Here is a 27,443-nt window from a genome sequence, read left to right as displayed (position 1 = left end):
CGGATTTTATATTGGGGTCCAGGATCTTCAAGTTACACCCTCTGCTGACCTGAATTACATGAAGGTACCCGACATCCACAGTGGAAAGACTAACAGGAACGAGCCCAGAGTTCATATATACTCATATATGTGGAGTATGACAGGGGAGTATTCACATCTATACAGAAAGGTTTCGCAGTGGGAAAGGACCCAACACATGTCCTATGTGGGATTTCATTTTAAAGGAAACATTTCACTCAGTCACAGTGAGTGCTGCTGTTCTCACGCTCTTCAGGTCACAGGTTCGGACTGCAAACATGTAATACGTTTCCCACACTTTGCATCAAAAGGGGGATATATTAAAATGCATCATAAAACGACAGCTTACTTATGGTATTGCGTCCACTAACTTTTAATGATAATGGGTAAATTAAGGTGGGATGCTTGGTGCATTCCTCCATGCAGCATATCATTTGGTTTGGGGTCCCTCACAACTTCTGACAGCCCTATATATGCCCAGGACACTAGCAGTAACACACCTCGGGCGATAGTCATGCAGATTATCTCACTGAGAAGCCAAACTTGTAATCCTCCTGATGCCAGGATTGTAAATGCTCAGGAGGCATTCTCTTCGTGTGCAGCATCCGGGGCTTTCTGCACCGAACGCTCCCCAACTAGTGCCCTCTCCTCCATGTTACAGGTCTTGTGGTTCCCTAGTTAGAGTGACCACAGAGCGGGGGAGCAAACAGTGCAGAAATCCGAGGACACTGCACATGGAGAGAAGGACACTTGTTACCATCGGGATTCAAACCTGGTTTCCTCAGTCATGCAGCCTGCATGGCCATCACCCATGGTATGTTTACACTGCTCTCCCCATCACTTATACAGCACTGTCACAACTGACGATAATCTCCCTTTAAGGCTACTTTCACACCTGCGTTCGGTGTATCTGCACAGACGGATCCGCACCGATAATGCAAACGCTTGTATCCGTTCATAACGGATCCGTTTGCATTATTCATTCAAAAAAAAGTCTAAGTCAAAACGGATCCGTCTTGACTTACATTGAAAGTCAATGGGGGACGGATCCGTTTTCAATTGATGAATCCGTTTGGCTCCGCATCGTCGGACGGTCACCAAAACGCTGCAAGCTGCGTTTTAGTGACCGTCTAAAAAACGCAACGGAGGCCAAACTGATGCATTCTGAACAGATCCATATCCATTCAGAAGACATTGGGGCTGAACTGATCCGTTTTGGGGCCGCTTGTGAGAGCCTTGAAACGGATCTCACAGGCGGACCCAGAAACGCCAGTGTGAAAGTAGCCTAACTTGAAAGAAATCTGTCGACATGATCTTGGACTATTATCTACAGTAATTTGTGTGTACTACTGCAGATAACGAGTCCAGATCACTATTTTTTATTTTCCTACTGCCCCCAATTCCCCCGCTGTCAGTGCTCAAAGCTGCGCTGTAATACACAGTCCGGACTGCAGTGCCAAGCTAACGCAATGCAGAGGAATCATGGGCATATACACGGCAGTCCCATCTATGTATTTCAATGCAGCTTTAAGTACCGACAGATGAGGAATGTGGCAGTAGGAAAATTAAAAAAAACTGTGATCTGGACTCCTTATCTGCAGCACTACAAATAATAATCCAAGATGGTGGTGGTGACAGATTCCCTTTAAAGCCCCAAATCATCTGGAGGCAATGAGCAATCCCTGACAAGCAGAGCAGAGGATGAAGCAGCTCTTTAGCTCACTGCTGAAGTAACATGTCCTGCTGTGTGATCAGGACAGGTTTTGTGTGTCCCATCAGGACAACGGACAATTTATTTTTCCTAATGATTGCTGCCCAGACAAAACGAGCCATTATAACTAATAAAAGGTATTTGGGAACATATTTATAATAAAGTAATATTCAAGCATTCATTTTCTTAATTCCCGGAGAACTCCTTTAATAAACTTTGTTATCGATTTTCACCAAAAATGAGTGACCACAATACTGCTTTTTAGATTATATGGCAAAAAAATCTATAAATATAAAACCCAGAGGAAAAAATATAATCCGTACCCTTATACTGATACTTACAAGGGCTGATGCCTCAGGGTCTGTAACTTATTCCAGTACTTCTGCTGGAACTTTTCCGCCCGATCCACCGCATCTTTTGCATCTGGCTGACTGGCAACAGCACGTTTAGCTACCTTATAAATACAGTGATCGTTATTGTAATTATTTTCAATAAAGCATCTATATGTTATAATCCTGTCATCATCACAATTCTCTATGAACACTCGCAGAATACAGTATTGGATACAGAATCCTGTATACAGAACTTTGCCTATGACCAGCAGAGGAACTAGAGAGCAGACACTGTTTGTGTCCCATTAAAGGGGTATTCCCATCACATACAATGGGGGCATATCGCTAGGATATGCCTCCATTTTCTGATAGGTGCGGGTCCCACCTCTGGGACCCGCACCAACAACAAGAACGGAGCGGGGAGAGCTGTGACTGGAGGACCCTGGATTTCCCAGGGTCCGTCCACCACCAAACACTGCTCCCCGCTGCTCCCATAGAAGTGAATAGGAGCACACCACGCACGCGCGGCCCCTGCTCCCATTCATTTCTATAGGACAGGCGGAAATAGCCGAGCAAGCACTCGGCTATTTTCGGCGGCTCCATAGAAATTAGTGGAGGGCTGCTGCGCACGCGCAGTACGCCCTCCTTCATTTCCCCGCTCCGTTCTCATTGTAGGTGCGGGTGCCAGAGATGGAACAATCCAATATGTCAGACCCTGGGTAAAACATTTTAAGGAACATTTGCTACCTTGCATTGATCCAGCATTGTACTGTATATATCATTACTGAATAAGAAAAATCAGGTGATAATATCAGGATTATTAAGCAACTGTTTTCAGAAGTTTTTCACAAAACTGTAAAAACATAGAAAAATGTGTGCTTGCCAACTACAAAGTCACCACACGGGGGCACCAAAGTCCATAAATGCTGATATGGCGAAGGATTGTTTACTCACTCCTTCTAATGCATCTTCAAAGCAAGTGAGCCAGTATTCACGTGCCATGGCATCTTCTGTAAGATCCACTGTGTCAGGAACATAAGAAGATGGGTCAAAGAGCAAAGGAAGATTTACTAGTTGTCGTTCCAGACGGTCCATCTCCAACATGTCAAACTGTGGAATACAAAGCCAGAGTAGCATCCATAATCTATTGTGTATTATTGTTACCAGTGGGAAATGACAAAGGTCTATGTAAGGAGAGGTGTCAAAGGCAGAAGGTGAAGAGATCAGGTATGCATGCCAAGGATCTAAGGACTTCTGGGAGTAGGTCATTAAACCATAAATGTTGTCTTTTCACGCTTTTGCTTTGTCTATCAGGGGTATACGTCAGAAGGATTCCACAACATATAGCTCAGACAGATGTCACTTAGGTATACAGTAGCATCCATCACACATAGGCTCCTGTTTTCAATATAAAAACATATACACAGTATTTTTTGGCTGTGTGAACATAGCCTTAGGGCTCTTTCACACTTGCGTTCTTTTCTTCCGGCATAGAGTTCCATCGTCGGGGCTCTATGCCGGAAGAATCCTGATCAGTTTTATCCTAATGCATTCTGAATGGAGAGAAATCCGTTCAGGATGCATCAGGATGTCTTCAGTTCCGGAACGGAACGTTTTTTGGCCGGAGAAAATACTGCAGCATGCTGCACTTTTTGCTCCGGCCAAAAATCCTGAAGACTTGCCGCAAGGCCGGATCCGGAATTAATGCCCATTGAAAGGCATTGATCCGGATCCGGCCTTAAGCTAAACGTCATTTCTGCGCATTGCCGGACCCGACATTTAGCTTTTTCTGAATGGTTACCATGGCTGCCGGGACGCTAAAGTCCTGGCAGCCATGGTAAAGTGTAGCGGGGAGCAGGGGAGCAGCGTACTTACAGTCCGTGCGGCTCCCCGGGCGCTCCAGAGTGACATCAGGGCGCCCCAAGCGCATGGATCAGGTGATCGCATGGATCACGTCATCCATGCGCATGGGGCGCTCGGACGTCATTCTGGAGCGCCCCGGGAGCCGCACGGACTGTAAGTATAACGCTCCCCCGCTCCTACTATGGCAGCCAGGACTTTAATAGCGTCCTGGCTGCCATAGTAACACTGAACGCAATTTGAAGACGGCTCCATCTTCAAATGCTTTCAGTACACTTGCGTTTTTCCGGATCCGGTGTGTAATTCCGGCAAGTGGAGTACACGCCGAATCCGGACAACGCAAGTGTGAAAGAGCCCTTAGCTTCACATATATGTGTTTTTTATCCTTTGTCAGTCAGTTATGCTCCCGAATTCTTATTCCTCTTATAGTTGTGTCGTGCAATAACCTCTGGACATAGGGGGCCAGCAAGAGAAGTTTCCCACTCAGTTGGGTCTGTGCATTATATGGATGGCCATTCATTTGAGTAGCTACCATGAAACGTTGCAGTGAAGCAAAGCAAAATGCTGGGAAAAGATCGCCAGAGGTTAAAGAACTACCTATAGATGAGGAACGGGGCAGTAGGAAAATCAAAAACTGTGATCTGGACTCTTTATCTGCAGCACTACAAATAATAATCCAAGATCGTGGAAACAGATTCCCTTAAAAGCCCCAAACCAAATCATCTGGAGGCAATGAGCACATCTCCTTAACTCCTTAAGGACACAGCCTTATTTCACCTTAAGGACCAGGCCATTTTTTGCAAATCTGACCAGTTGCAATCACTTTAAGTGGTGATAACTTTAAAACGCTTTGACTTATCCAGGCCATTCTGAGAATGTTTTTTCGTCACATATTGTACTTCATGACACTGGTAAAATGAATTTAAATTTTTTTTTATTTTTATTTATAAAAAAATACCAAAATTTACCCAAAATTTTTTAAAAATTGCTCATTTCCAAGTTTCAATTTCTCTACTTCTATAATAATAGTAATACCTACAAAAATAGTTATTACTTTACATTCCCCATATGTCTACTTCATGTTTGGATCATTTTGGGAATGATATTTTATATTTTGGGGATGTTACAAGGCGTAGAAGATTGGAAGCAAATCTTGAAATTGTTCAGAAATTTTCAAAAATCCAATTTTTAGGGACCAGTTCAGGTCTGAAGTCTCTTTGTGAGGCTTATATAATAGAAAGCACCCAAAAATGACCCCATTCTAGAAACAACACCCCTCAAGGTATTCAAAACAGATTTTACGAACTTTTTTAACCCTTCAGGTGTTGCACAAGAGTTATTGGCAAATGGGGATGAAATTTGAGAATTGCATTTTTTTGCCAAATTTTCCATTTTAACCCATTTTTTCCACTAACAAAGCAAGGGTTAACAGCCAAACAAGACTGTATCTTTATTGCCCTGACTCTGCCGTTTACAGAAACACCCCATATGTGGCCGTAAACTACTGTACGGGCACACAGTAGGGCGTAGAGGGAAAGGTGCGCCATATGGTTTTTGGAAGGCAGATTTTGCTGGACTGGTTTATTTACACCATGTCCCATTTGAAGCCCCCCTGATGCACCCCTAGAGTAGAAACTCCATAAAAGTGACCCCATATAAGAAACTACACCCCTCAACGTATTCAAAACAGATTTTACGAACTTTTTTAACCCTTCAGGTGTTGCACAAGAGTTATTGGCAAATGGGGATGAAATTTGAGAATTTCATTTTTTTGCCAAATTTTCAATTTTAACCCATTTTTTCCACTGACAAAGCAAGGGTTAACAGCCAAACAAGACTGTATCTTTATTGCCCTGACTCTGCTGTTTACAGAAACACCCCATATGTGGCCGTACACTACTTTGGCCGACACGGCAGGGCGTAGAGGGAAAGGAGTGGCGTTTGGTTTTTGGAGGGCTGATTTTTATGGACCGGTTTATTTACACCATGTCCTGTTTCAACCCCCCTGGAGTAGAAACTCCGTAAAAGTGACCCCATTTTGGAAACTACGGGATAAGGTGGCGGTTTTGTTGGGTCTATTTTTAGGGTACATATGATTTTTGGTTGCTCTATATTACATTTTTGTGAGGTAAGGTTACCAAAAATTGAAATTCTGAAATTTCATCTCCATTTGCCCTTAACTGTGGAGGAACACCTAAAGGGTTAATAAAGTTTGTCAAATCAGTTTTGAATACCTTGAGGGGTGTAGTTTCTTAGATGGGGTCACTTTTAGGGAGTTTCTACTCTAGGGGTGCATCAGGGGGGCTTCAAAAGGGACATGGTGTCAATAAAAACCATGTCGGTCCTTTCCTTTTGCGCCCTGCCTTTTACTGATACAGCAGTTTACGACCACAAATGTGGCGTTTCTGTAAACTGCAGTATCAGGGTAATAAATATTACGGTAAGTTTTATTTGGTTGTTAACCCTTGCTTTGTTACCGGAAAAAACGGATTGAAATGGAAAAGTGCCAAAAATAGCTGTTTTGGCACAGTTTTTTTATGTTGCTTTTTTTGACCGTGTTAATCTGGGGGGTTAGGTCATGGGGTATTTTTATAGAGGAGATTCTTACGGATGCGGCGATACCTAATAAGTCTACTTTTTTACAATTATTTAGGTTTTAGACTATATTATCCTTTTTGATACAAATTTTTTTTTTTTAATCTCTAGAGTCTGAGTCATTTATTTTTGTTTGTTTTTTAGCCGATTATCTTATGTAGGGGCTCATTTTTTTTGGGATGAGAGGACGTTTTTATTGGTACTATTTTGGGGGCTATATGACTTTTTGATCGCTTGCTATTAAACTTGTTTGTAGAGGAGATTATTACCGACGCGGCGATACCTAATTTGTATACTTTTTTTTTAATTATTATAGTTTTTACAATTTTTTTTGGTATCTCAAGTCTGAGAACCAGTTTTTTTATCCAATAGTCAGTGGCTAAATTGGGATATAAATTTAGTACTCCATGGAAGTATGGTACTCCCCTGAAGCAACCGTCAATGCAGAGGCCCAGATGATCGGGGCACGTGTCGCACTGAGTAGTGGTGTCCTTCCGTATCCCCCTCCTGCGACACACTCTGCACTTTTTTTGGGTTCGTCCCTTCTTTCCAGTATGGGGGACCACACCTGGAAAGTGTTGGCCAGGGACGATCCGGGCGCCTCCAGTTCGCGAGGTACTCCGGCCTGCTCTTTCCCGGTCTGAAAAGATCAGGGCCTTGAGGACTGCCTCATAGAACTGAAGGAATGTCCCTGTGTTGCCAGCGCTCCGGGACAGCAAAAAAGAGTTGTACAAGGCAACCTGCACCAAGTAGACCGCAAACTTTTTTTGTACCATGCCCGGGTTTTGCGCATGGATTTATATGGCTTGAGGACTTGATCAGAGAGATCAACTCCTCCCATATACCGATTGTAGTCGACGATACAATCAGGCTTGAGGACCGTTGCCGCGGTACCTCGCACAGGGACAGGGGTGATGCCGTTACCATGAATTGTGGGCAGGGAAGCCGCGTTGATTTTTCCGCACGGTCCCACAAGCGGACGTGGATCTGGCGGCGAGGGACTAGAACAAGGGAATACTAGTATAAAAGTTATCCACGTACAAGTGATAACCTTTATCTAGCAGTGGGTGCATAAGGTCCCACACAAGTTTCCCGCTAACACCCAGAGTGGGGGGACATTCTGGGGGTTGAATACGGGAATCTCGCCCCTCGTACACACGAAACTTGTAAGTGTACCCTGAGGTACTCTCACAAAGTTTGTTACTGCTTCACGCGATACCTTGCCCGCTTTGAGGGAACATACTGGCGGAAAATGAATCTCCCCTTGAACGCAATCAGAGACTCATCAACCGCGACCTCCCTTCCAGGTACATAGGCCTGTACAAATTTGGCCCCAAAGTGATCGATGACCGGCCGTATCTTATACAGACGGTCATAGGCAGGATCACCTTGGGGGGACATGCTGCATTATCTGAATAATGCAGGCATTTCCGGATGGCCTCAAACCGGGTACGTGTCATGGCCGTACTGTAAAGTGGGGTCTGGTAGAGGACGTCCCCACTCCAGCATTGCCTGACACTGGGTTTCTTGACTAGGCCCATGTGCAGCACGAGGCCCCAAAATGTCCTCATCTCAGCTGCACTGACCGGGGTCCAGCCACCGGGCCTAGTCAAAAAGGAGCCCGGGTGTTGAGCAACGAACTGTTGGGCGTACAGGTTCGTCTGCTCCACCATTAGATTTACCAGTTGGTCACTGAAAAAAAGAATAAAAAAGTCATATTCAGTGAAGCCCACTGTGGAAATTTGGATTCCTGATTGGCCTACAAACTCAGGAATCACGGGCTCAAATCGCTCTGGGCTACACCAGACAGGTTCACTGGCAGGGGGCTCCGGTGGATTTAACTGGTGGGCCGGAAAACTAGTACGAGCCCCAGAGCTGCTCATACTAGGGTGGGCCACAGAGTCCCTAGCATGGCGGTCCCCTTGCTCCGCCTGGCGGTGTCTCCGCCTGGCGGCGTCTCCGCCTCCTTGGGGGCTCATCATCATCGCTTGATGATGAGGACGCGGATGACAACAGGAAAGTGGGGTCATCCTCGTCCTCACTAGGACTCTCGGACTCAGAGGCAAGCTGGGCGTATGCCTCCTCGGCCGAGAACATCCGGCGGGCCATAGGGGAGTGTGTGTCTGCGTCTGTGTGTGTGTGTGTGTGCGTGCGTGCGTGTAAATCTTTATTTAGTGTGTGTGGGGGCACGGGTGTTCACGCACTTATCCCTAAAACTAAACAGAAAGTACAGTACAGAGTACTCATAGGGAACCACTTCCACACGGTGGCACTAGCGCGATATGTCAAAATTTAGGAAAAAACAACTAAAAAAGTGAGTAGAGAACTCTTGAGTAATTGGAGAAAGTCTCTGGTGCAGTATTTCAGGGAAGAATATGTTGCCTCGCATGGTCCCATACAGTGTCTGCACAGCTGCTGGACCATCAGATCTTGAACTAACAGAGCTTCTCTACTATCAGTAAATTATCATAAAAAAATAAACTGATGGTATAAAAATCTATAGCTACTTATGGGCTTATATATGGGAGAACCTAATGTCACCCAAATGCCCCAATCTATAAGTGTACATCTCCTGTGGATCAAAGTCTATACATATGTAAGATCCTATAGGTCTGTATTACAACAACAACAAAAACAACCTCCATGTGCATCCACAGCTGTGTGCATGACGTCTTACAGAACTTTTTGGCAACTGCTGAGAATATCATTCACTAATCTTTTTATATAAGCACCTTAAAAGCAGAGTCCCTTAACATTCATGAAAGACCCCGGGATTGGGACTCTCAACTATCAAGAGCTGTAAACATAAGGATAAAACCAACGCCTGCTTACAACTACTACAACTGAATAAATACACCTCTCGCCGCCAGAACACAAAAATTTGTACAGGAATCCGGTTTCTTATTTTTTTTTTATCAGATCTTTTTTATTACAGTTTCAAATATAACATATAAGCATATGGAAACAGCATTAAATGTCAAACAGGATCCCGCTATGTGCAGGAGTATGTATAACAACTTCAATGACAAAAACGTTTGTTATCTCGTTAAACAAATGTGATCCATCCAGAACCTATCCCATCCCCCCGCTCCTCTGCCCCCCCCTCCGTGTGACCACTCCTACAGTAGAAAGTAAAATACTGCAATACCGTTTACACTTGATATCCCCGTAGATGCAACAACTACTTATGCACTCTTTAATTAGTCCTCCCTAACCCTCGAACAACCATACCATTCCATATATGCATTAATTTTTGAGACACTCGGCCAGGAACGGCTAGCCACATCTGCCACTGCTTCTGGAATTTTTGTACCGTACCTCTTTTAAATGTAGATACCACTCTCCATAAATATCATATGAATAACCTTATTTATCCACTCGGATTCGGATGGGGGGCTTAATTGTAGAATGCATAGCAATGGATTTACGAGCAACATATAGCAATTTGGTGACCGCTAGTTTATGATTAGTGGACATGGAGAGGTCTTCCACATAACCAAGATAACCCACCAAAAGCACTTTCGGTAAGGTGAGGTCATAAACTTTCTTCAATTTGTTTGTATACTGCACTCCAAAAATGCTCCAGTTCCGAACAGGACCAGAACATATGTATCAGGTCTGCTTCCGGGGCAGCACACCTAGGGCATTTCGAGTCCGCACGTAGACCCATCTTGCACATTAACCGTGGCGTCATGTAAACACGATGTAATAGAAACAATTGCGATTTTCAATGTGCCACACTCATAGAAACTGTGGGTACTGCCCCCAGAATATCCCTCCACATTTCGTCTGACATTTCTCCCACATCCCCTTCCCATTTACTCTTAAGTCCAGCGAGTGGATCCTTTAGTTCTTTATCCAATAGATTGGCATAGGTCATGGAGATAATTCTACGCGTAAGTCTGGCCTGCATCACCAAGTCTATCATTGGCATGGAATGCAAGCGGAGCTGCACGTTGCTGACTCTGTACAGCGTGCCTTAACTGTAGATACTGATAGAACACCCGATTTGGCAGTTGGAAGTCTAACTGCAATTGTTGAAAGGAGTTGAGGTTCCCTTCTATATATAGTTGTGATATTTTATGAACCTCTGCCCTTTCCCAGTTATCAAACAGTGGATTTCTCCAAATAGGAGTATATTTTGTATACCCAGTGATCCCTAATAATTCTTTTAGGACCTCAAATCGGAATTTCTGTGCCTCTTGTGGCCCCATCAGAGATTTTTCAGTAATCAAGGATTGTATGATCAATCGTCTGGAATAAGACTACCATCCTCTATCCCCCATCCTTGCATATACTGTATCTGTGCTGACAAAAAGTACAGCCACGGGTTAGGCAATGCCATTCCTCCCTCAATTTTAGGCAATTGTAATTTTGGTAATGCAATTCTAGGGTTCTTTTTTTCCAGATTAGATCCCTAAATATACCATCTATTCTGCGGAATAAATATCTGGGGATCCACACAGGTGTATTATGCAAGGCATAAAGTAGTTGTGGCATTAAAATCATTTTGGCTAGATTAGCGCGCCCCATTACCGAAAAGAGGGAGCTTAATCCACGCATTAATTTTCTGCTTCATTTTCTCTAATAATGGGTATATGTTCGAGACGCTGTAATACTTTATATTATGGGTAATTACTATGCCGAGGTATTTGAAGGAATCAACTATCGGAATAGGAACATTTTCAACCCATCTCCTATCTCCCTGTGGAGACAACAACATAATTGTCGATTTAGTCCAATTAATGGTTAGACAGAGTAGACCCCAAAATCTATCTATAATTTCCATCACCCTGCTCACAGATGTGTCCACCCTATCCAAAAATAAAAGCAAATCGTCAGCATATAATGAGTTTTTCTTCTACCTCTGAGTATTTGAAGTCATGAATCTGGGAGTCTTGCCTGATAAGAGTAGCCAGCGGCTCTATAGCTACAGCAAATAGTAGCAGTGACAGCGGGCACCCTTGTCTTGTTCCCCTTTCCAATGCAAAATTTTCAGACAGCTCATTGTTTACTCTAATTTTGGCTTTGGGGGCAACATATAATAACCTAATCCATGACAAAAATATAGGCCCAAATCACATATGCCTCAAGACAGCCCATAGATATCCCCACTCTACGCTATCGAACGCTTTGGCAGCGTCTAGCAACATCCCTGCTTTGCCGAGTGGGCCTCCTGGAACCGCTTGCATGTTGAGGAATAGCCGCCTTAAGCTAATAGCTGTGGATTTAGATGGTATGAACCCTGTTTGGTCAGGATGTATTACAGACGTAATTACCCCAACCAATCTATCTTTGCCCTCTAATGCCCTCTCCTAAACACCTAGTAATGTTGGTAATAACTCCTCACTCATGGACTTAAATGCCTCCACTGGGAGACCATCCGGACCGGATGCTTTCTCTTTTGCCATAATCTCCAATGCTATATATAATTCTTCCATCGTAATGGGCACTTCTAAACTGTCTCTCTCTTCTGCAGAGAGCATTTTGAGATTAATAGGCCTCATATATTGCTCCACATAGTCTTCCTCATATCTACATTTAGTGGCATATAGTTCTGCATAAAACCGTTGGAAAACTCCAAGAATACAAGAGGTTTCAGTAACTTCTTGCCCCGTTACTGTCTGCATCAAATGTACATATGAGGATTCCGACTGCGCCCTGGCTATTGTTGCTAATAAGTGGCCGGCTTTTTCTCCTTCCTCAAAGTAACTTTGTCTCATAAAAAATCGTCTGTTATTCGCTTGCTCTACACTATAGGCATTAAGTGTACAAGAAAGATGGTTTACATCTTTCTCTCAAGGGAACGAATGTCCTCAGTGAACAGTTCCAAGTATTTGCTAAGGAGCATTTAAACTAGGAAAGGGGGGCAAAAGAGTGATAATCCAGCAGTCCGACTGCCCCCCAGAACAATTCCAGAAGATGCCAGTAGCACAAAGGTTAAGAAATGACAAGCTCAGATTCTTGTCTACAAATGCTCGCAGTTTAGGGAATAAGATCAATCAACTTGAGTCTATAATGGCATCTGAGAATATAGATTTAGTGGCTGTTACTGAGACGTAGTTCAATGGGAGTAATGACTGGGATATAACAATATCAGGGTTCTCTCTATACAGGAAAGACAGAGAAGGCAAGAAGGGGGAGGGGTGGCCCTGTATGCGAAAGACAGCATAAAATCTAATTTGATACAAGTTAGCGAGAACAATTTAGAGTCAGTTTGGGTTACCTTGCAGCTTGATAATCATAAGGTAACTCGTGTAGGTGTGATATATAGACCACCTAGTCAAGTCAAAGAATTAGATGATCTACTAGTTGAGGAAATAGCTAAAATGACATTGAAGGGGGAAGTTATCATTATGGGAGACTTCGATCTTCCTGATGTAAACTGGAAAACCAAAATAGCTAGTTCTGCCAGGAGTACAGATATTCTAAATTCCCTACTGGGATTATCTCTACAGCAAGTAGTTGAGGAGCCAACCCGGAAGGAGGCCATTTTAGATTTAGTATTCACAAATGGAAATTTGGTATCTGATATTACTGTAGGGGAAAGCTTGGGATCTAGTGATCACCAGTCAGTGTGGTTTACTATAAGTCACACCACACAAAAACAAAAGTTTTAGATTTTAGAAAAACTGACTTTTCTAAAATTAGATTAGTGGTATAGGATTCCCTATCAGATTGGAACAGTTTCAATAGAGTCCAGGAGAAATGGGACTACTTAAAAGTGGCACTATTGAAGGCAACAGAAAAATGCATTAGGCTTGTCAGTAAAAGCAAAAAAAGGAAGAGACCACTGTGGTACTTAGCAGAAGTGGCCAAAATCATTAAAAACAAAAAAAGATAGCATTTAGTAATTATAAAAAATAAAAAAAAACGAGGGTGACAGACAAATTTATAAGATTAGGCAGAGAGAGGCCAAACATGTTATAAAAGCTTCTAAAGCACAGGCAGAAGAGAAATTAGCTCAGTCAGTGAAAAAAGGCGATAAGACATTCTTCAGATACATAAATGAAAAAAGGAAACTAAAACAAGGAATTACCAAATTAAAAACAAAAGATGGAGGGTATATGGAAGAAGATAAAGAACTAGCTGACTGCCTCAATGAATACTTCTGTTCAGTTATTACAAAGGAAAATGAAGGAAAAGGACCTCAGTTAGGAAAGAAGACTAATGAATCTTTTGATGCATGTGTTTTTACAGAGGAAGAGGTTCTAAGTCATGCTGTCTAAAATTAATACAAATAAGTCAAAGGGGCCTGATGGGATACACCCAAAGCTATTAAAAGAGCTCAGCGGCGAACTAGCAAAACCATTAACAGATTTATTTAACCAATCACTGGCAACAGGAGTTGTCCCAGAAGATTGGAAATTGGCAAATGTTGTGCCCATTCACAAGAAAGGTAGTAGGGAGGAATCGGGCAACTATAGGCCAGTAAGCCTGACATCAATAGTGGGGAAATTAATGGAAACCATACTTAAGGAGAGGATTGTGGAACATCTAAAATCCCATGGATTGAAAGATGAAAAACAGCATGGGTTTACTTCAGGGAGATCATGTCAAACTAATCTTATTGATTTTTTTGATTGGGTGACTAAAATAATAGATGGCGGAGGTGCAGTAGACATCGCTTATCTGGACTTTAGTAAGGCTTTTGATACTGTCCCACATAGAAGGCTTATCAATAAATTGCAGTCTTTGTGCATGGACTCCTATATTGTTGAATGGATTAGGCAGTGGCTGAGGGACAGACAAAAGGGTTGTAGTCAATGGAGTATATTCAGACCATGGTCTTGTTACCAGTGGGGTACCTCAGGGATCTGTTCTGGGACCCATATTGTTTAATATCTTTATCAGCGAAATTGCAGAAGGCCTTGATGGTGAGGTGTGTCTTTTTGCTGATGACACAAAGATTTGTAACCGGGTTGATGTTCCTGGAGGGATACACCAAATGGAAAAAGGATTTAGGAAAACTAGAGGAATGGTCAAAAATCTGGCAACTAAAATTTAATGTTGATTAAGTGCAAGATAATGCACCTGGGGCGTAAAAACCCAAGAGCAGAATATAAAATCAGTGATACAGTGCTAACCTCAGAATCCGAGGAAAGGGATTTAGGGGTCATTATTTCAGAAGACTTAAAAGGTAGGCAGACAATGCCATAGAGCAGCAGGAAATGCTAGCAGAATGCTTGGGTGTATAGGGAGAGGCATTACCAGTAGAAAGAGGGAGGTGCTCATGCCGCTCTACAGAGCACTAGTGAGACCTCATTTGGAGTATTGTGCGCAGTACTGGAGACCATATCTCCAGAAGGATATTGATACTTTGGAGAGAGTTCCGAGAAGAGCTACTAAACTAGTACATGGATTGCAGGATAAAACTTACCAGGAAAGATTAAAGGACCTTAACATGTATAGCTTGGAAGAAAGACGAGACAGAGGGGATATGAAAGAAACTTTTAAATACATAACGGGAATCAACAAGGTAAAAGAGGAGAGAATTTTTAAAAGAAGAAAAACTGCTACAAGAGGACATAGTTTTAAATTAGAGGGGCAAAGGTTTAAAAATAATATCAGGAAGTATTATACAGTGAAGAAGTTTAAGCATGCATGGGATAGGCATAAGGCCATCCTTCATACAAGATAGGGCCAAGGGCTATTCATAGTATTCAGTATATTGGGCAGACTAGATGGGCCAAATGGTTCTTATCTGCCGACACATTCTTTGTTTCTATGTTTCTAAGTGCCTCCTGTGCATCTTTCCAATGTGCTAATGAAGATGGAGAGGGGTCATTTATATGAAGCATCTCCTTCTCGGTCATCCCGCGATTAAGCTCCTCCCCTATGGCCCTAGTTCGGGTTTTGACCCTGGAGATTTGCGCAATAAAAGAACCTCTCAGAAATGCCTAGGAATGCGGTTTCTAATGACTTCTACAGGAGTAGTATCTCAGTCTATTTAAGGTACGAGTAGATCCGGCAGCTCTCTCACCGGATAAATTACTTCTGCCTTCATCACAAACAAAAGACAGCGACGGTACAGAACCACAACTCTACAAGTACCGACATGTAACAAGTTACTTACTGAAAACTGAAGATATAAAAATGAAGGAAGAAGGAAGTAATAAAAAGAAAAAGAAAAGAAATGATAAGACAGTGTAACAAACAACATGAATGAAATAATTAATGACTGCATGAATGAAATAGTAAAAATAATAAGTACACAAGAGAAATTCAGGGCATGAATACTGTTGTATGGACATTGTACCCTGCTGGCATGCGGACCAGGCTCCCGCAGCTTGCCGCTCGACAGCCTTTTAACCACTGCAATAAGCGGTAGTGGGGAGGAAGAGCCTGAAGCTCCTGTGTACTGAGCAGCTTCAATGCTTAGCTAGATCTGGAGCTGTTCAATAAAGGTTTTATCAAAACAGCTGGGAAATGGACGTAACCCACAGTTACGCTTAGGGTTCCTCTCACCAGTGTGTGTGTGTGTGTGTATATATATATATATATATATATATATATATATATATATATACACACACACACATACACACACACACACACACACACACACTGCCCGTCCAAAAAAAAAGTTGCCACCAAAAATATTTTGCAGGACCGCCTTTAGCTTTGATTACGGCACGCATTCGCTGTGGCATTGTTTCGATAAGCTTCTGCAATGTCACAAGATTTATTTCCATCCAGTGTTGCATTCATTATTCACCAAGATCTTGCATAGATGATGGTAGAATCTGACTGCTGATCAAAGCCTTCTCCAGCACATCCCAAAGATTCTCAATAGGGTTAAGGTCTGGACTCTGTGGTGGCCAATCCATGTGTGAAAATGATGTCTCATGCTCCCTTAACCACTCTTTCACAATTTGAGCCCGATGAATCCTGGCATTGTCATCTTGGAAAATGCCCGTGCTATCAGGGAAGAACAAATCCATTGATGGAATAACCTGGTCATTCAGTATGTTCAGGTAGTCGGCTGACCTCGTTCTTGGAGCACATACTGTTGCTAAACCTAGACTGATAGCACTGCTCCCACAGGCTTGTACAGTAGGTACTAGGCATAATGGGTGCATCACTTCATCTGCCTCTCTTACCCTGATGTGCCCATCACTCTGGAACAGGGTAAATCTGGACTCATCAGACCACATTACATTCTTCCATTGCTCCATAGTCCAATCTCTATGCTCCCTAGCAAATTGAAGCCATTTTTTCTGGTTTGCCTCACTGATTAGTGGTTTTCCTACGGCTACACAGCTGTTCAATCCCAATCCCTTGAGTTCCCTTTGCATTGTGCATGTGGAAATGCTCTTACTTTCACTATTAAACATAGCCCTGAGTTCTACTGTTTTATTTCGATTTGATTTCACCAAACGTTTAAGTGATCGCTGATCACGATCATTCAGAATTTTAGTAGTTTCTGCAATCTCCTTAGAGGTTTTCTCTGCTTGATGCATGCCAATGATTTAACCCTTCTCAAACAGACTAACATCTTTTCCACTACCAAGAGATGTGTATTTCGACATGGTTGTTTACGAAATGAGAAGCAACTCATTGCACCAGTTGGGGTTAAATAACTTGTTGCCAGCTGAAAGATAATCGCCCATGCAGTAATTATCCAATAGGAGGCTCACAACTACAAACCGGATTCCCAAAAAGTTGGGACACTAAACAAATTGTGAATAAAAACTGAATGCAATGATGTGGAGATGGCAAATGTCAATATTTTATTTGTAATAGAACGTAGATGACAGATCAAACGTTTAATCCGAGTAAATGTATCATTTTAAAGGAAAAATTCGTTGATTCCAATTTTCACGGTGTCAACAAATCCCAAAAAAGTTGGGACAAGTAGCAATAAGAGGCTGGAAAAAGTAAATTTGAGCATAACGAAGAGCTGGAAGACCAATTAACACTAATTAGGTCAATTGGCAACATGATTGGGTATAAAAAGAGCTTCTCAGAGTGGCAGTGTCTCTCAGAAGCCAAGATGGGTAGAGGATCACCAATTCCCACAATGTTGCGCAGAAAGATAGTGGAGCAATATCAGAAAGGTGTTACCCAGCGAAAAATTGCAAAGACTTTGCATCTATCATCATCAACTGTGCATAACATCATCCGAAGATTCAGAGAATCTGGAACAATCTCTGTGCGTAAGGGTCAAGGCCGTAAAACCATACTGGATGCCCGTGATCTCCGGGCCCTTAAACGACACTGCACCACAAACAGGAATGCTACTGTAAAGGAAATCACAGAATGGGCTCAGGAATACTTCCAGAAACCATTGTCAGTGAACACAATCCACCGTGCCATCCGCCGTTGCCAGCTGAAACTCTACAGTGCAAAGAAGAAGCCATTTCTAAGCAAGATCCACAAGCTCAGGCGTTTTCACTGGGCCAGGGATCATTTAAAATGGAGTGTGGCAAAATGGAAGACTGTTCTGTGGTCAGACGAGTCACGATTCAAAGTTCTTTTTGGAAATCTGGGACGCCATGTCATCCGGACCAAAGAGGACAAGGACAACCCAAGTTGTTATCAACGCTCAGTTCAGAAGCCTGCATCTCTGATGGTATGGGGTTGCATGAGTGCGTGTGGCATGGGCAGCTAGCATGTCTGGAAAGGCACCATCAATGCAGAAAAATATATTCATTTTCTAGAACAACATATGCTCCCATCCAGACGTCATCTCTTTCAGGGAAGACCCTGCATTTTTCAACAAGATAATGCCAGACCACATTCTGTATCAATCACAACATCATGGCTGCGTAGGAGAAGGATCCGGGTACTGAAATGGCCAGTCTGCAGTCCAGATCTTTCACCTATAGAGAACATTTGGCGCATCATAAAGAGGAAGGTGCAACAAAGAAGGCCCAAGACGATTGAACAGTTAGAGGCCTGTATTAGACAAGAATGGGAGAGCATTCCTATTTTTAAACTTGAGAAACTGGTCTCCTCGGTCCCCAGACGTCTGTTGAGTGTTGTAAGAAGAAGGCGAGATGCCACACAGTGGTGAAAATGGCCTTGTCCCAACTTTATTGGGATTTGTTGACACCATAAAAATTCTGATTCAACATATTTTTCCCTTAAAATGGTATATTTTCTCAGTTTAAACTTTTGTTCCGTGATTTATGTTCTATTCTGAATAAAATATTAGAAGTTGGCACCTCCACATCATTGCTTTCAGTTTTTATTCACGATTTGTATAGTATCCCAACTTTTTTGGAATCCGGTTTGTATTTGCTTAGTTAAATCCAGGTGGCGACTTTTTTTGGGGACAGGCAGTGTATATACACACACCAGTATATGTGTGTGTGTGTATACAGTACAGACCAAAAGTTTGGACACACCTTCTCATTCAAAGAGTTTTCTTTATTTTTAGGACTATGAAAATTGTAGATTCACACTGAAGGCATCAAAACTATGAATTAACACATGTGGAATTATATACATAACAAACAAGTGTGAAACAACTGAATATATGTCATATTCTAGGTTCTTCAAAGTAGCCACCTTTCGCTTTGATTACTGCTTTGCACACTCTTGGCATTCTCTTGATGATCTTCAAGAGGTAGTCCCCTGTCAGGTTTAATAAGTGGGATTTCTTGCCTTATAAATGGGGTTGGGACCATCAGTTGCGTTGAGGAGTAGTCAGGTGGATACACAGCTGATAGTCCTACTGAATAGACTGTTAGAATTGGTATTATGGCAAGAAAAAAGCAGCTAAGTAAAAGAAAAACGAGTGGCCATCATTACTTTAAGAAATTAAGGTCAGTCAGTCAGCCGAAAAATTGGGAAAACTTTGAAAGTAAGTGCTATTTGACCATGAAGGAGAGTGATGGGGTGCTGCGCCAGATGACCTGGCCTCCACAGTCACCGGACCTGAACCCAATCGAGATGGTTTGGGGTGAGCTGGACCGCAGAGTGAAGGCAAAAGGGCCAACAAGTGCTAAGCATCTCTGGGAACTCCTTCAAGACTGTTGGTAGACCATTTCAGGGGACTACCTCTTGAAGCTCATCAAGAGAATGCCAAGAGTGTGCAAAGCAGTAATCAAAGCAAAAGGTGGCTACTTTGAAGAACCTAGAATATGACATATTTTCAGTTGTTTCACACTTGTTTGTTATGTATATAATTCCACATGTGTTAATTCATAGTTTTGATGCCTTCATAGTCATGAAAATAAAGAAAACTCTTTGAATGAGAAGGTGTGTCCAAACTTTAAACTTTTGGTCTGTACTATATATATATATATATATATATATATATATATATATATATATATATATATATATTATATAGATTCTCATTCAAGAAAATGAGCTGAGCTGCAGTACCCCAGCATGGCCACTACACAGTGTACAGAGCAATCTGCTTCCAACTATGTCCACTGTTTAGTTTTTGGCGTTATTTGGCTGCTGATCGACAGGGGTGCCGGGTATTGGATCCCCACCCTAAGAACAGGTCATCGATATCTAAAAGCTGTAATATCCTTTGAGAAGTTAACAAAAAGTGGAAAGTTGTTAATATCATTCCTACATATGTATGTATATATTGAAATGCTTATGCACGCAGCTGTGTCCAATTTTCATCCCACAAACAAAACAAAAAAACGCTTTGGTGCACATTCCATTTTTTCTCAATCCCATTAATAGAAAAGGATATTCTCATCCACTATAATGGACAAGAATAAGACCTTAGGTTTGATTCTCGGATCCTGCACATGGATCCATAAAAAAAGAAGCTATGTGAATGGCTCCATTAACTTGTATGGGTCAGCGTGCTATCCACTTAACCACTAAGGAAATTCTTAGAACTGGACATATGTGAAAATACAAATTTATTAAGGAAGATGCAGTATTTTCGAAACTTTCATTGAAGAACATTATAGTCAGCCTTTAGCCGGTATGCAATCAAATATGTCAATACCACGGCACTCAAATAGTTCAATTCAGCAACAGTGATTTATTGGTTCCATCCAAAATAATATATAAACAATGGCCAATGTTTCGGTCCAATCCTAGACCTTGTTCACAGCTTTATTGACATAATGAGAGGTTTGGAGGGGGGGATGGCATGCTCAGCTGGTATGCTACCAATGTCTATTTCTAGAATGGAGCCCACAAAGTGAAGGAGATTGACCAGGCATGCGCAGCCGCCCTCCGGTCATTTCTATGGGACTGCTAATATTTTGCTGAGCACTGGCTCGGCTATTTCTGTAAGCCCCATAGAAGTGAATGGAGTGGTGGTCACATTTGTGCGGTGTGCTTTCCATTCATTTCTAGGGAATTCCTGAAAATAGCCTAGCACATCGATCGGCTATTTTCAGCACTCTGATACAAATAAATGGAGGGCAACTGTGAATGCCTGCTCCGATCTCCTTGACTTTGCAGGTTCCATTTAGATAAAGGTGCGATATGCCACCAATGTATGACAAGGGCCAAGCCCTTTAAGCTTAGTGACCTCCAAATTATGTATTTACTGTAAATATTACACTCAATGTAATTACCGTACGCAGTCACTTTAATATGACTAAAACCAAACACTTCTTCTGTATCTAGACCCCTTATGCACAGTCAGGTGGGTAAAAAGCCTGTGTGACAGGGCCCTGAGAAGAAGGTCCTAGGTCTGAGCCCAAGAAAATAATCTAGATTTCTTATGACTTTTTGCTAAAAATATAAACCCTTTAACTGACAAATGCACAAAATGAAGAAACAAAAGCTGTGTAAAAACTGTATTAGGAAAAAAACTTCCCTACCCAGATTAAAAATGGATTAAAAAGACTCACTGTTCCACTTCTTGACCTCTGCAAGGGAAAGACATCTGGAGAGGTGCTCATGAGCCCAGAACTGCCGGCGTAATTCTCCCCCCAGCTGTACAGGTTGGGATCTGAAGGAAGGGGGAAGAAAAAGCACTTTACACCATTTCTCACAATAATTTTTGGCATAATCAATAATAAATTAGGCAGGCTCACAGTATATTTGCATACACAAAAATTATTACACCAATGAATGAATTAATAAAAATATTAAAATCAGTTAATACATGACCTTATTCCTTATTAGCGATGTATAGATAAGTATAATGCGGAGCTCACGCATGTATCTATAAGACTGGAGTACTCCAATATATGTGACCTCTTTGCTTTCAGATGTTATTACTTTTCTGCCATATGCAGAGTATTTCAGCTAATACTATAACAGTCATATAACTTATATATTGTTTTACCGGTAGTTGGAACCTCTCTGGTTCAGAGGATTATTTCCTAGTTGCGGTTTCCGAAAATTTTCAAATAATGAATAATTCGCTCTCAAACCGCACTTCGAATAGTGAATAACTATTCGAAAGTGCATGGCGTCCCACGTGATGGACCAGGGAAGTGATTCGCCAACCCGGATAGGTGCAATAGTAGAGTGTGCAACGCAGTGATGTCTGACGTAGCCGGTGTAGCAGTGTTCAATTTGACGGAAAATTCACTTTGATGTAGCAGAATCAAGTCGTACAGAGGCTGTTTTGGCACAAACAGATCGGTAAAGATGGTGTTTTGACCAACCTGGTGCTGTTTTTATAGCGGTTTTAGACTCGCTATGCTCGGCATATGTAGATTCAGTACAGGATAAAAATACCTGCAAAGTCCTTTAACGATGCTTTGGAGAAACGCACAGAAAGCTGGGTCAAATGTACACTAGACGCGTTTCGGAACAAAAGTTCCTTCCTCAGTAGTGAAATATAAAATGCTAAAATAGGAACCTGCTGGTCATGTCTATATATACCCTGTTTGGGTATGTTATAATACATGGGCTGGAGTCTAGATCCCACAATGACAAACTGATTGCCAATAGCACTCACAGTCGTTACTTTAAACTCATAATAATATAAAAGAACATACAATAAAATTACATACTATAAAAGGATGTTCAAATAGAACAATATTAAATGCAAAAATACAAAAATTACTTCCAGGTGACCAAGGGAGGGGGGAAAGATGCAGAGGGAGTCAATGCGCGGATGCACAGCCTGGCATCGACTCTCTGTGCAATCCATCCCACCTCCTTCTATACTTATAGAAAACCGAATATTTCTATTTCTGAGTTTAGTCCCAAAAGGCATCAGAGATCCAAACTCAAAAATCTTTTTACATTTGTATCTGAACATTTTGGCCACAAAGTCACCCCCTCTCCAATCTTGCTTATCCGATTGGATGGCCATATACTTCATCTTGCTGGGGTCACCTGCATGGTATAATTTAAAATGTTTGGATAGTGGATGTGTTTCTGACTGTTTCTTAATATTGTTAATATGCTCTGCGATTCTGGTCCTTAATATTCTTTTTGTACTCCCTACGTACTGTTTCGGGCATGGACATTGGATTACATAGATCACTGCTTTGCTATTACAGGACAGGATTTCTTTGATTTCCCATTTGAAATTATTAGTAGTTGATACTATCTCCTTTGTGTTTCTGTCAAAGTGTGTTTGCCTACAGTTCTGGCAGCAGCCACATCTGAAGAAACCTTTTAGATTGGACCAGGGAGTTGTCATAGATTCTGTTGTATTCCTCCTTATTGTCGGTGCCACCTGTAGTCCCAAATTTGGGGCCCGAGTGTAAACTATAGGAGGTTGAACTGGGAGTATGGGGCCTAGTAATTTGTCTTCTTTTATTAAATGTCAATGTCTGCAAATAACATTGTTCACCCATTTGTAATCTTTATTAAACGGTAGAATGATTTTAGACGTCATCTCTTCCTTTTGGGTGTTATCGGACACTTCTTTAGGCTTGAAAAAGGACACTCTGTCTAATTGTCTCATCTTTTGTATAGAATCATCAAGTAGCTCATTTGGATAATGTTTCGTCAAGAATTGCATTTTCAACTGACTAAAAGTTACGTTTAGGAGCCACCTAGGAAGGTGGCAACTTGTGTTGAGGAAGAAGCTATTTTTTTGCTACAACCTTACGATATGTACTACAGACAAATGTCCCTTGTTTCTTTTCTATCTTTAAATCTAGAAATTCCACTGTTTGCAAATTGATATTAGGTGTGAATTTTAAGTTATACCTATTTACATTGAGCTCATCTATGAATTGTAATAGAGATTGGTGTGATCCCCCCCAAATTAACAAAATATCGTCAATATAGCACCGCCATAGGACCAGGTCTGCCCTAAGACAGTACTTGGACAGGTTCCTACAACCCCATGTCAGAGACACCCCTTCCCACCTTAAGGACACCTCGGCAGTGGAGACATTATTAGAGAATATGTACTTTCATCCACACTGGATACTTGCTACGCTTGATGTGAGTTCACTGTATACGAGCATCAACCATAGTCAAGGAGTACAATCAGTATCCAAAATACTGACTCAAAAGGGCAACTTATCAACAGAACAATTACAATTTATACTAGATGGGATTAATTTTGTACTTGCAGATTGCAGATTAATGGCACCGCCATGGGTACCAGGTTCGCCCCAAGTTATGCCAATTTGTTTATGGCAGCATGGGAGCAGGACATTATCACCCCGAAACTGTCCTTTTTCAAGCCTAAAGAAGTGTCCGATATCACCCAAAAGGAAGAGATGACGTCTAAAATCATTCTACCGTTTAATAAAGATTACAAATTGGTGAACAATATTATTTGCAGACATTGGCATTTAATAAAAGAAGACAAATTACTAGGCCCCATACTCCCAGTTCAACCTCCTATAGTTTACACTCGGGCCCCAAATTTGGGACTACAGGTGGCACCGACAATAAGGAGGAATACAACAGAATCTATGACAACTCCCTGGTCCAATCTAAAAGGTTTCTTCAGATGTGGCTGCTGTCAGAACTGTAGGCAAACACACTTTGACAGAAACACAAAGGAGATAGTATCAACTACTAATAATTTCAAATGGGAAATCAAAGAAATCCTGTCCTGTAATAGCAAAGCAGTGATCTATGTAATCCAATGTCCATGCCCAAAACAGTACGTAGGGCGTACAAAAAGAATATTTAGGACCAGAATCGCAGAGCATATTAACAATATTAAGAAACAGTCAGAAACACATCCACTATCCAAACATTTAAAATTATACCATGCAGGTGACCCCAGCAAGATGAAGTATATGGCCATCCAATCGGATAAGCAAGATTGGAGAGGGGGTGACTTTGTGGCCAAAATGTCCAGATACAAATGTAAAAAGATTTTTGAGTTTGGATCTCTGATGCCTCTGGGACTAAACTCAGAAATGGAAATATTCGGTTTTCTATAGAGGGAGGTGGGAAAGATTGCACAGAGAGTCGATGCCAGGCTGTGTATCAGCGCATTGACTCCCTCTGCATCTTTCCTCCCTCCATTGGCCATCTGGAAGTAATTTTTTAATTTTTGTATTTTTGCATCTAATATTGTTTTATTTGAACATCCTTTTATAGTATGTAAATTTTATTTTATGTTCTTTTATATTATTAGGAGTTTAAAGTAACGACTGTGAGTGCTATTGGCAATCAGTTTGTCATTGTGGGATCTAGACTCCAGCCCATGTATTGTAACATACCCAAACAGGGTATATATAGACATGACCAGCAGGTTCCTATTTTAGCATTTTATATTTCACTACTGAGGAAGGAACTTTTGTTCCGAAACGCGTCTAGTGTACATTTGACCCAGCTTTCGGTGCGTTTCTCCAAACCATCGTTAAAGGACTTTGCGGGTATTTTTATCCCGTACTGAATCTACATATGCCGAGCATAGCGAGTCTAAAACCGCTATAGAAACAGCACCAGGTTGGTCAAAACACCATCTTTACCGATCTGTTTGTGCCAAAACACCCTCTGTACCGACTTGATTCTACTACATCAAAGTAAATTTTCCATCAAATTAAACTCTGCTACATCGGCTACGCTAATTGAACTCTGCTACACCGGCTACATCAGACATCAGTGCGTTGCGCACTCTATTGCGTCTATCCGGGTCGGCGAATCGCTTCCCTGGTCCGTCACGCAGACCGACACGTGTGAGCATTGGGACTGAGGCGGCAGCAGAGAAGCGCGGGTTGAGAGCGAGTCATTCACTATCCGAAAGCGAAATTTGAGCGCAAATTATTCATCATTTGAAAATTTTCAGAAACCGCAACTAGGACATAATCCTCTGAACCAGGAAGGTTCCAACTACCGGTAAAACAATATATAAGTTATATGACTCTTATAGTATCAGCTCAAAATATTAGCTGAAATACTCTGCATATGGGAGAAAAGTAATAACATCTGAAAGCAAAGAGGTCACATATATTGGAGTACTCCAGTCTTATAGATACATGCGTGAGCTCCGCATTATACTTATCTATACATCGTATACGCTAATAAGGAATAAGGTCATGTATTAACTGATTTTAATATTTTTATAAATTCATTTATTGGTGTAATAAATTTTGTGTATGCAAATATACTGTGAGCCTGCCTAATTTATTATTGATTTATTTCTCATTTTTTTCAGCTGGTAACTGATAGGCTGGGCTCCAGTAGTCTGCTGGCGTAATTCCTGTATGGTGATCTGCAGGAGGCTTGGATCAGTAGAAGGAGGTGGTACAGGTCTTGCGTGTGTTAATATTAAAGGTATATTCTGGCTGCATTACAGCCAAATTAAACACACCTAACAGTCACATACATGTAAAAGAGACTTCAAGCTATAAAAAAAAATCCTTTATTCGTACTTACTATCTTCCTCAGCGCCTTTCAGAAATGCACCAATTGCCCCAAGATAACCTTCATGCCTGAGAAACAGTGCCTGCACCTCCCCCTATAAATACAGGGAACTGCAATGAATATATACCAGTACAAACAGCATAAACATTATTGGATACAGCGTCTCTTTAAGGGTTTTTTAGGAAGTAAGATACTGATGATCTATCCCCAGGATAGATCAGCAATATCAGATCGGTGGGGGTCTGACAAAGCCACTGATCAGCTGTTTGTAGAGGCTGCGGCGGCCCCCTCACAGCATAGCAAACACAGGACCGTATGTTGTATAGTGGTTATGCTGCCGCTGATCGACAGAGGTGACGGGAGTCAGACCCCCACCAATCAGATAATGATGGCCAACCCTAAAGATGTGTCTTACTCCCAGAAACCCCTTTAAAGGAATATAATGAATGAATAATGAATATAACCCCCGTGCCTATCTCCTATTAAAAGGGGTTGTCCCACAAAAAATATTCTACAGTTTTCAAACCAGCACCTGGATCTGAATATTTTTGCAATTGCATTTAATTAAAAATTTTGTATAGCCATTGAGTTATTCAATAAAATGTATCTGTATAGCGCTACTCACTGCCAAAAGGAACGTTAAAAGCTAAAATAATTAATCTTTATTAAATATCTTAAATAAAACTATTGGGAAGGGATAACCCTATATACCAAAAAAGTGTCAAGTCTAACTTATTACCTCTTAAGCAACTGAAGGTGTTAATACCCCCCGGGTGTTATAAGGAACAATCCCCCAGGGTGTGCCCCCTTATGATTGTTTTGAGAAACCGGGTAAATGAATAAATTATTTTACATATCATTTTTTGCATTTCAAGATTCTTTTCTTTATATATAGTTATGGGATTAGCCTCACGGACCAGGTTGGTTCTGATGCCACAGTTTGCCCAAAGGATCAAACGCCTATGTAATCCCTGATGACACTTAAAGGGGTTATCAGAGTTAATAAAAATAAAAAAAAACACTTAAAATCCATCAGGATATACATATAATTTGGTTAAGCTTGATTTCATCAAGTTAAAACCCATATTTGCACCTTTTCATGGTTCTGTCATTGCTTTGTTTACATGCTGAAGTACATGCTGAGGGGGCGTATAACAACAAAGCCTGAGCTCTGCCTCATGAATATTTCTGGGCGTGAACAACCTGACCTTTCCCTCACCCTGCTCTGCACTTTGCAAAAA

General features: G+C 41.6%; 1 protein-coding gene across 1 annotated transcript in view; it reads right to left on the bottom strand.

Moving 5' to 3' along the window:
- Positions 1-27,443, bottom strand: part of PANK4 (pantothenate kinase 4 (inactive)) — an 83,171-nt gene that overhangs the window by 14,662 nt on the left and 41,066 nt on the right. Inside the window, exons 8-11 of the mRNA XM_040427376.1 lie at positions 26,215-26,296; positions 21,306-21,406; positions 3,016-3,171; positions 2,071-2,183 (exon numbers count right to left, since the gene is read on the bottom strand). Of these exons, the coding sequence (XP_040283310.1) occupies positions 2,071-2,183; positions 3,016-3,171; positions 21,306-21,406; positions 26,215-26,296 (452 nt within the window). The remainder of the gene's footprint in view (positions 1-2,070; positions 2,184-3,015; positions 3,172-21,305; positions 21,407-26,214; positions 26,297-27,443) is intronic.

The sequence above is a fragment of the Bufo bufo genome, chromosome 1 (genome assembly GCF_905171765.1).
Source record: "Bufo bufo chromosome 1, aBufBuf1.1, whole genome shotgun sequence".
NCBI classification, from domain to species: domain Eukaryota; kingdom Metazoa; phylum Chordata; class Amphibia; order Anura; family Bufonidae; genus Bufo; species Bufo bufo.
The sequence above is the reverse complement of the archived record's forward strand: the minus strand, read 5'-3'. Positions and strand labels throughout refer to the sequence as shown.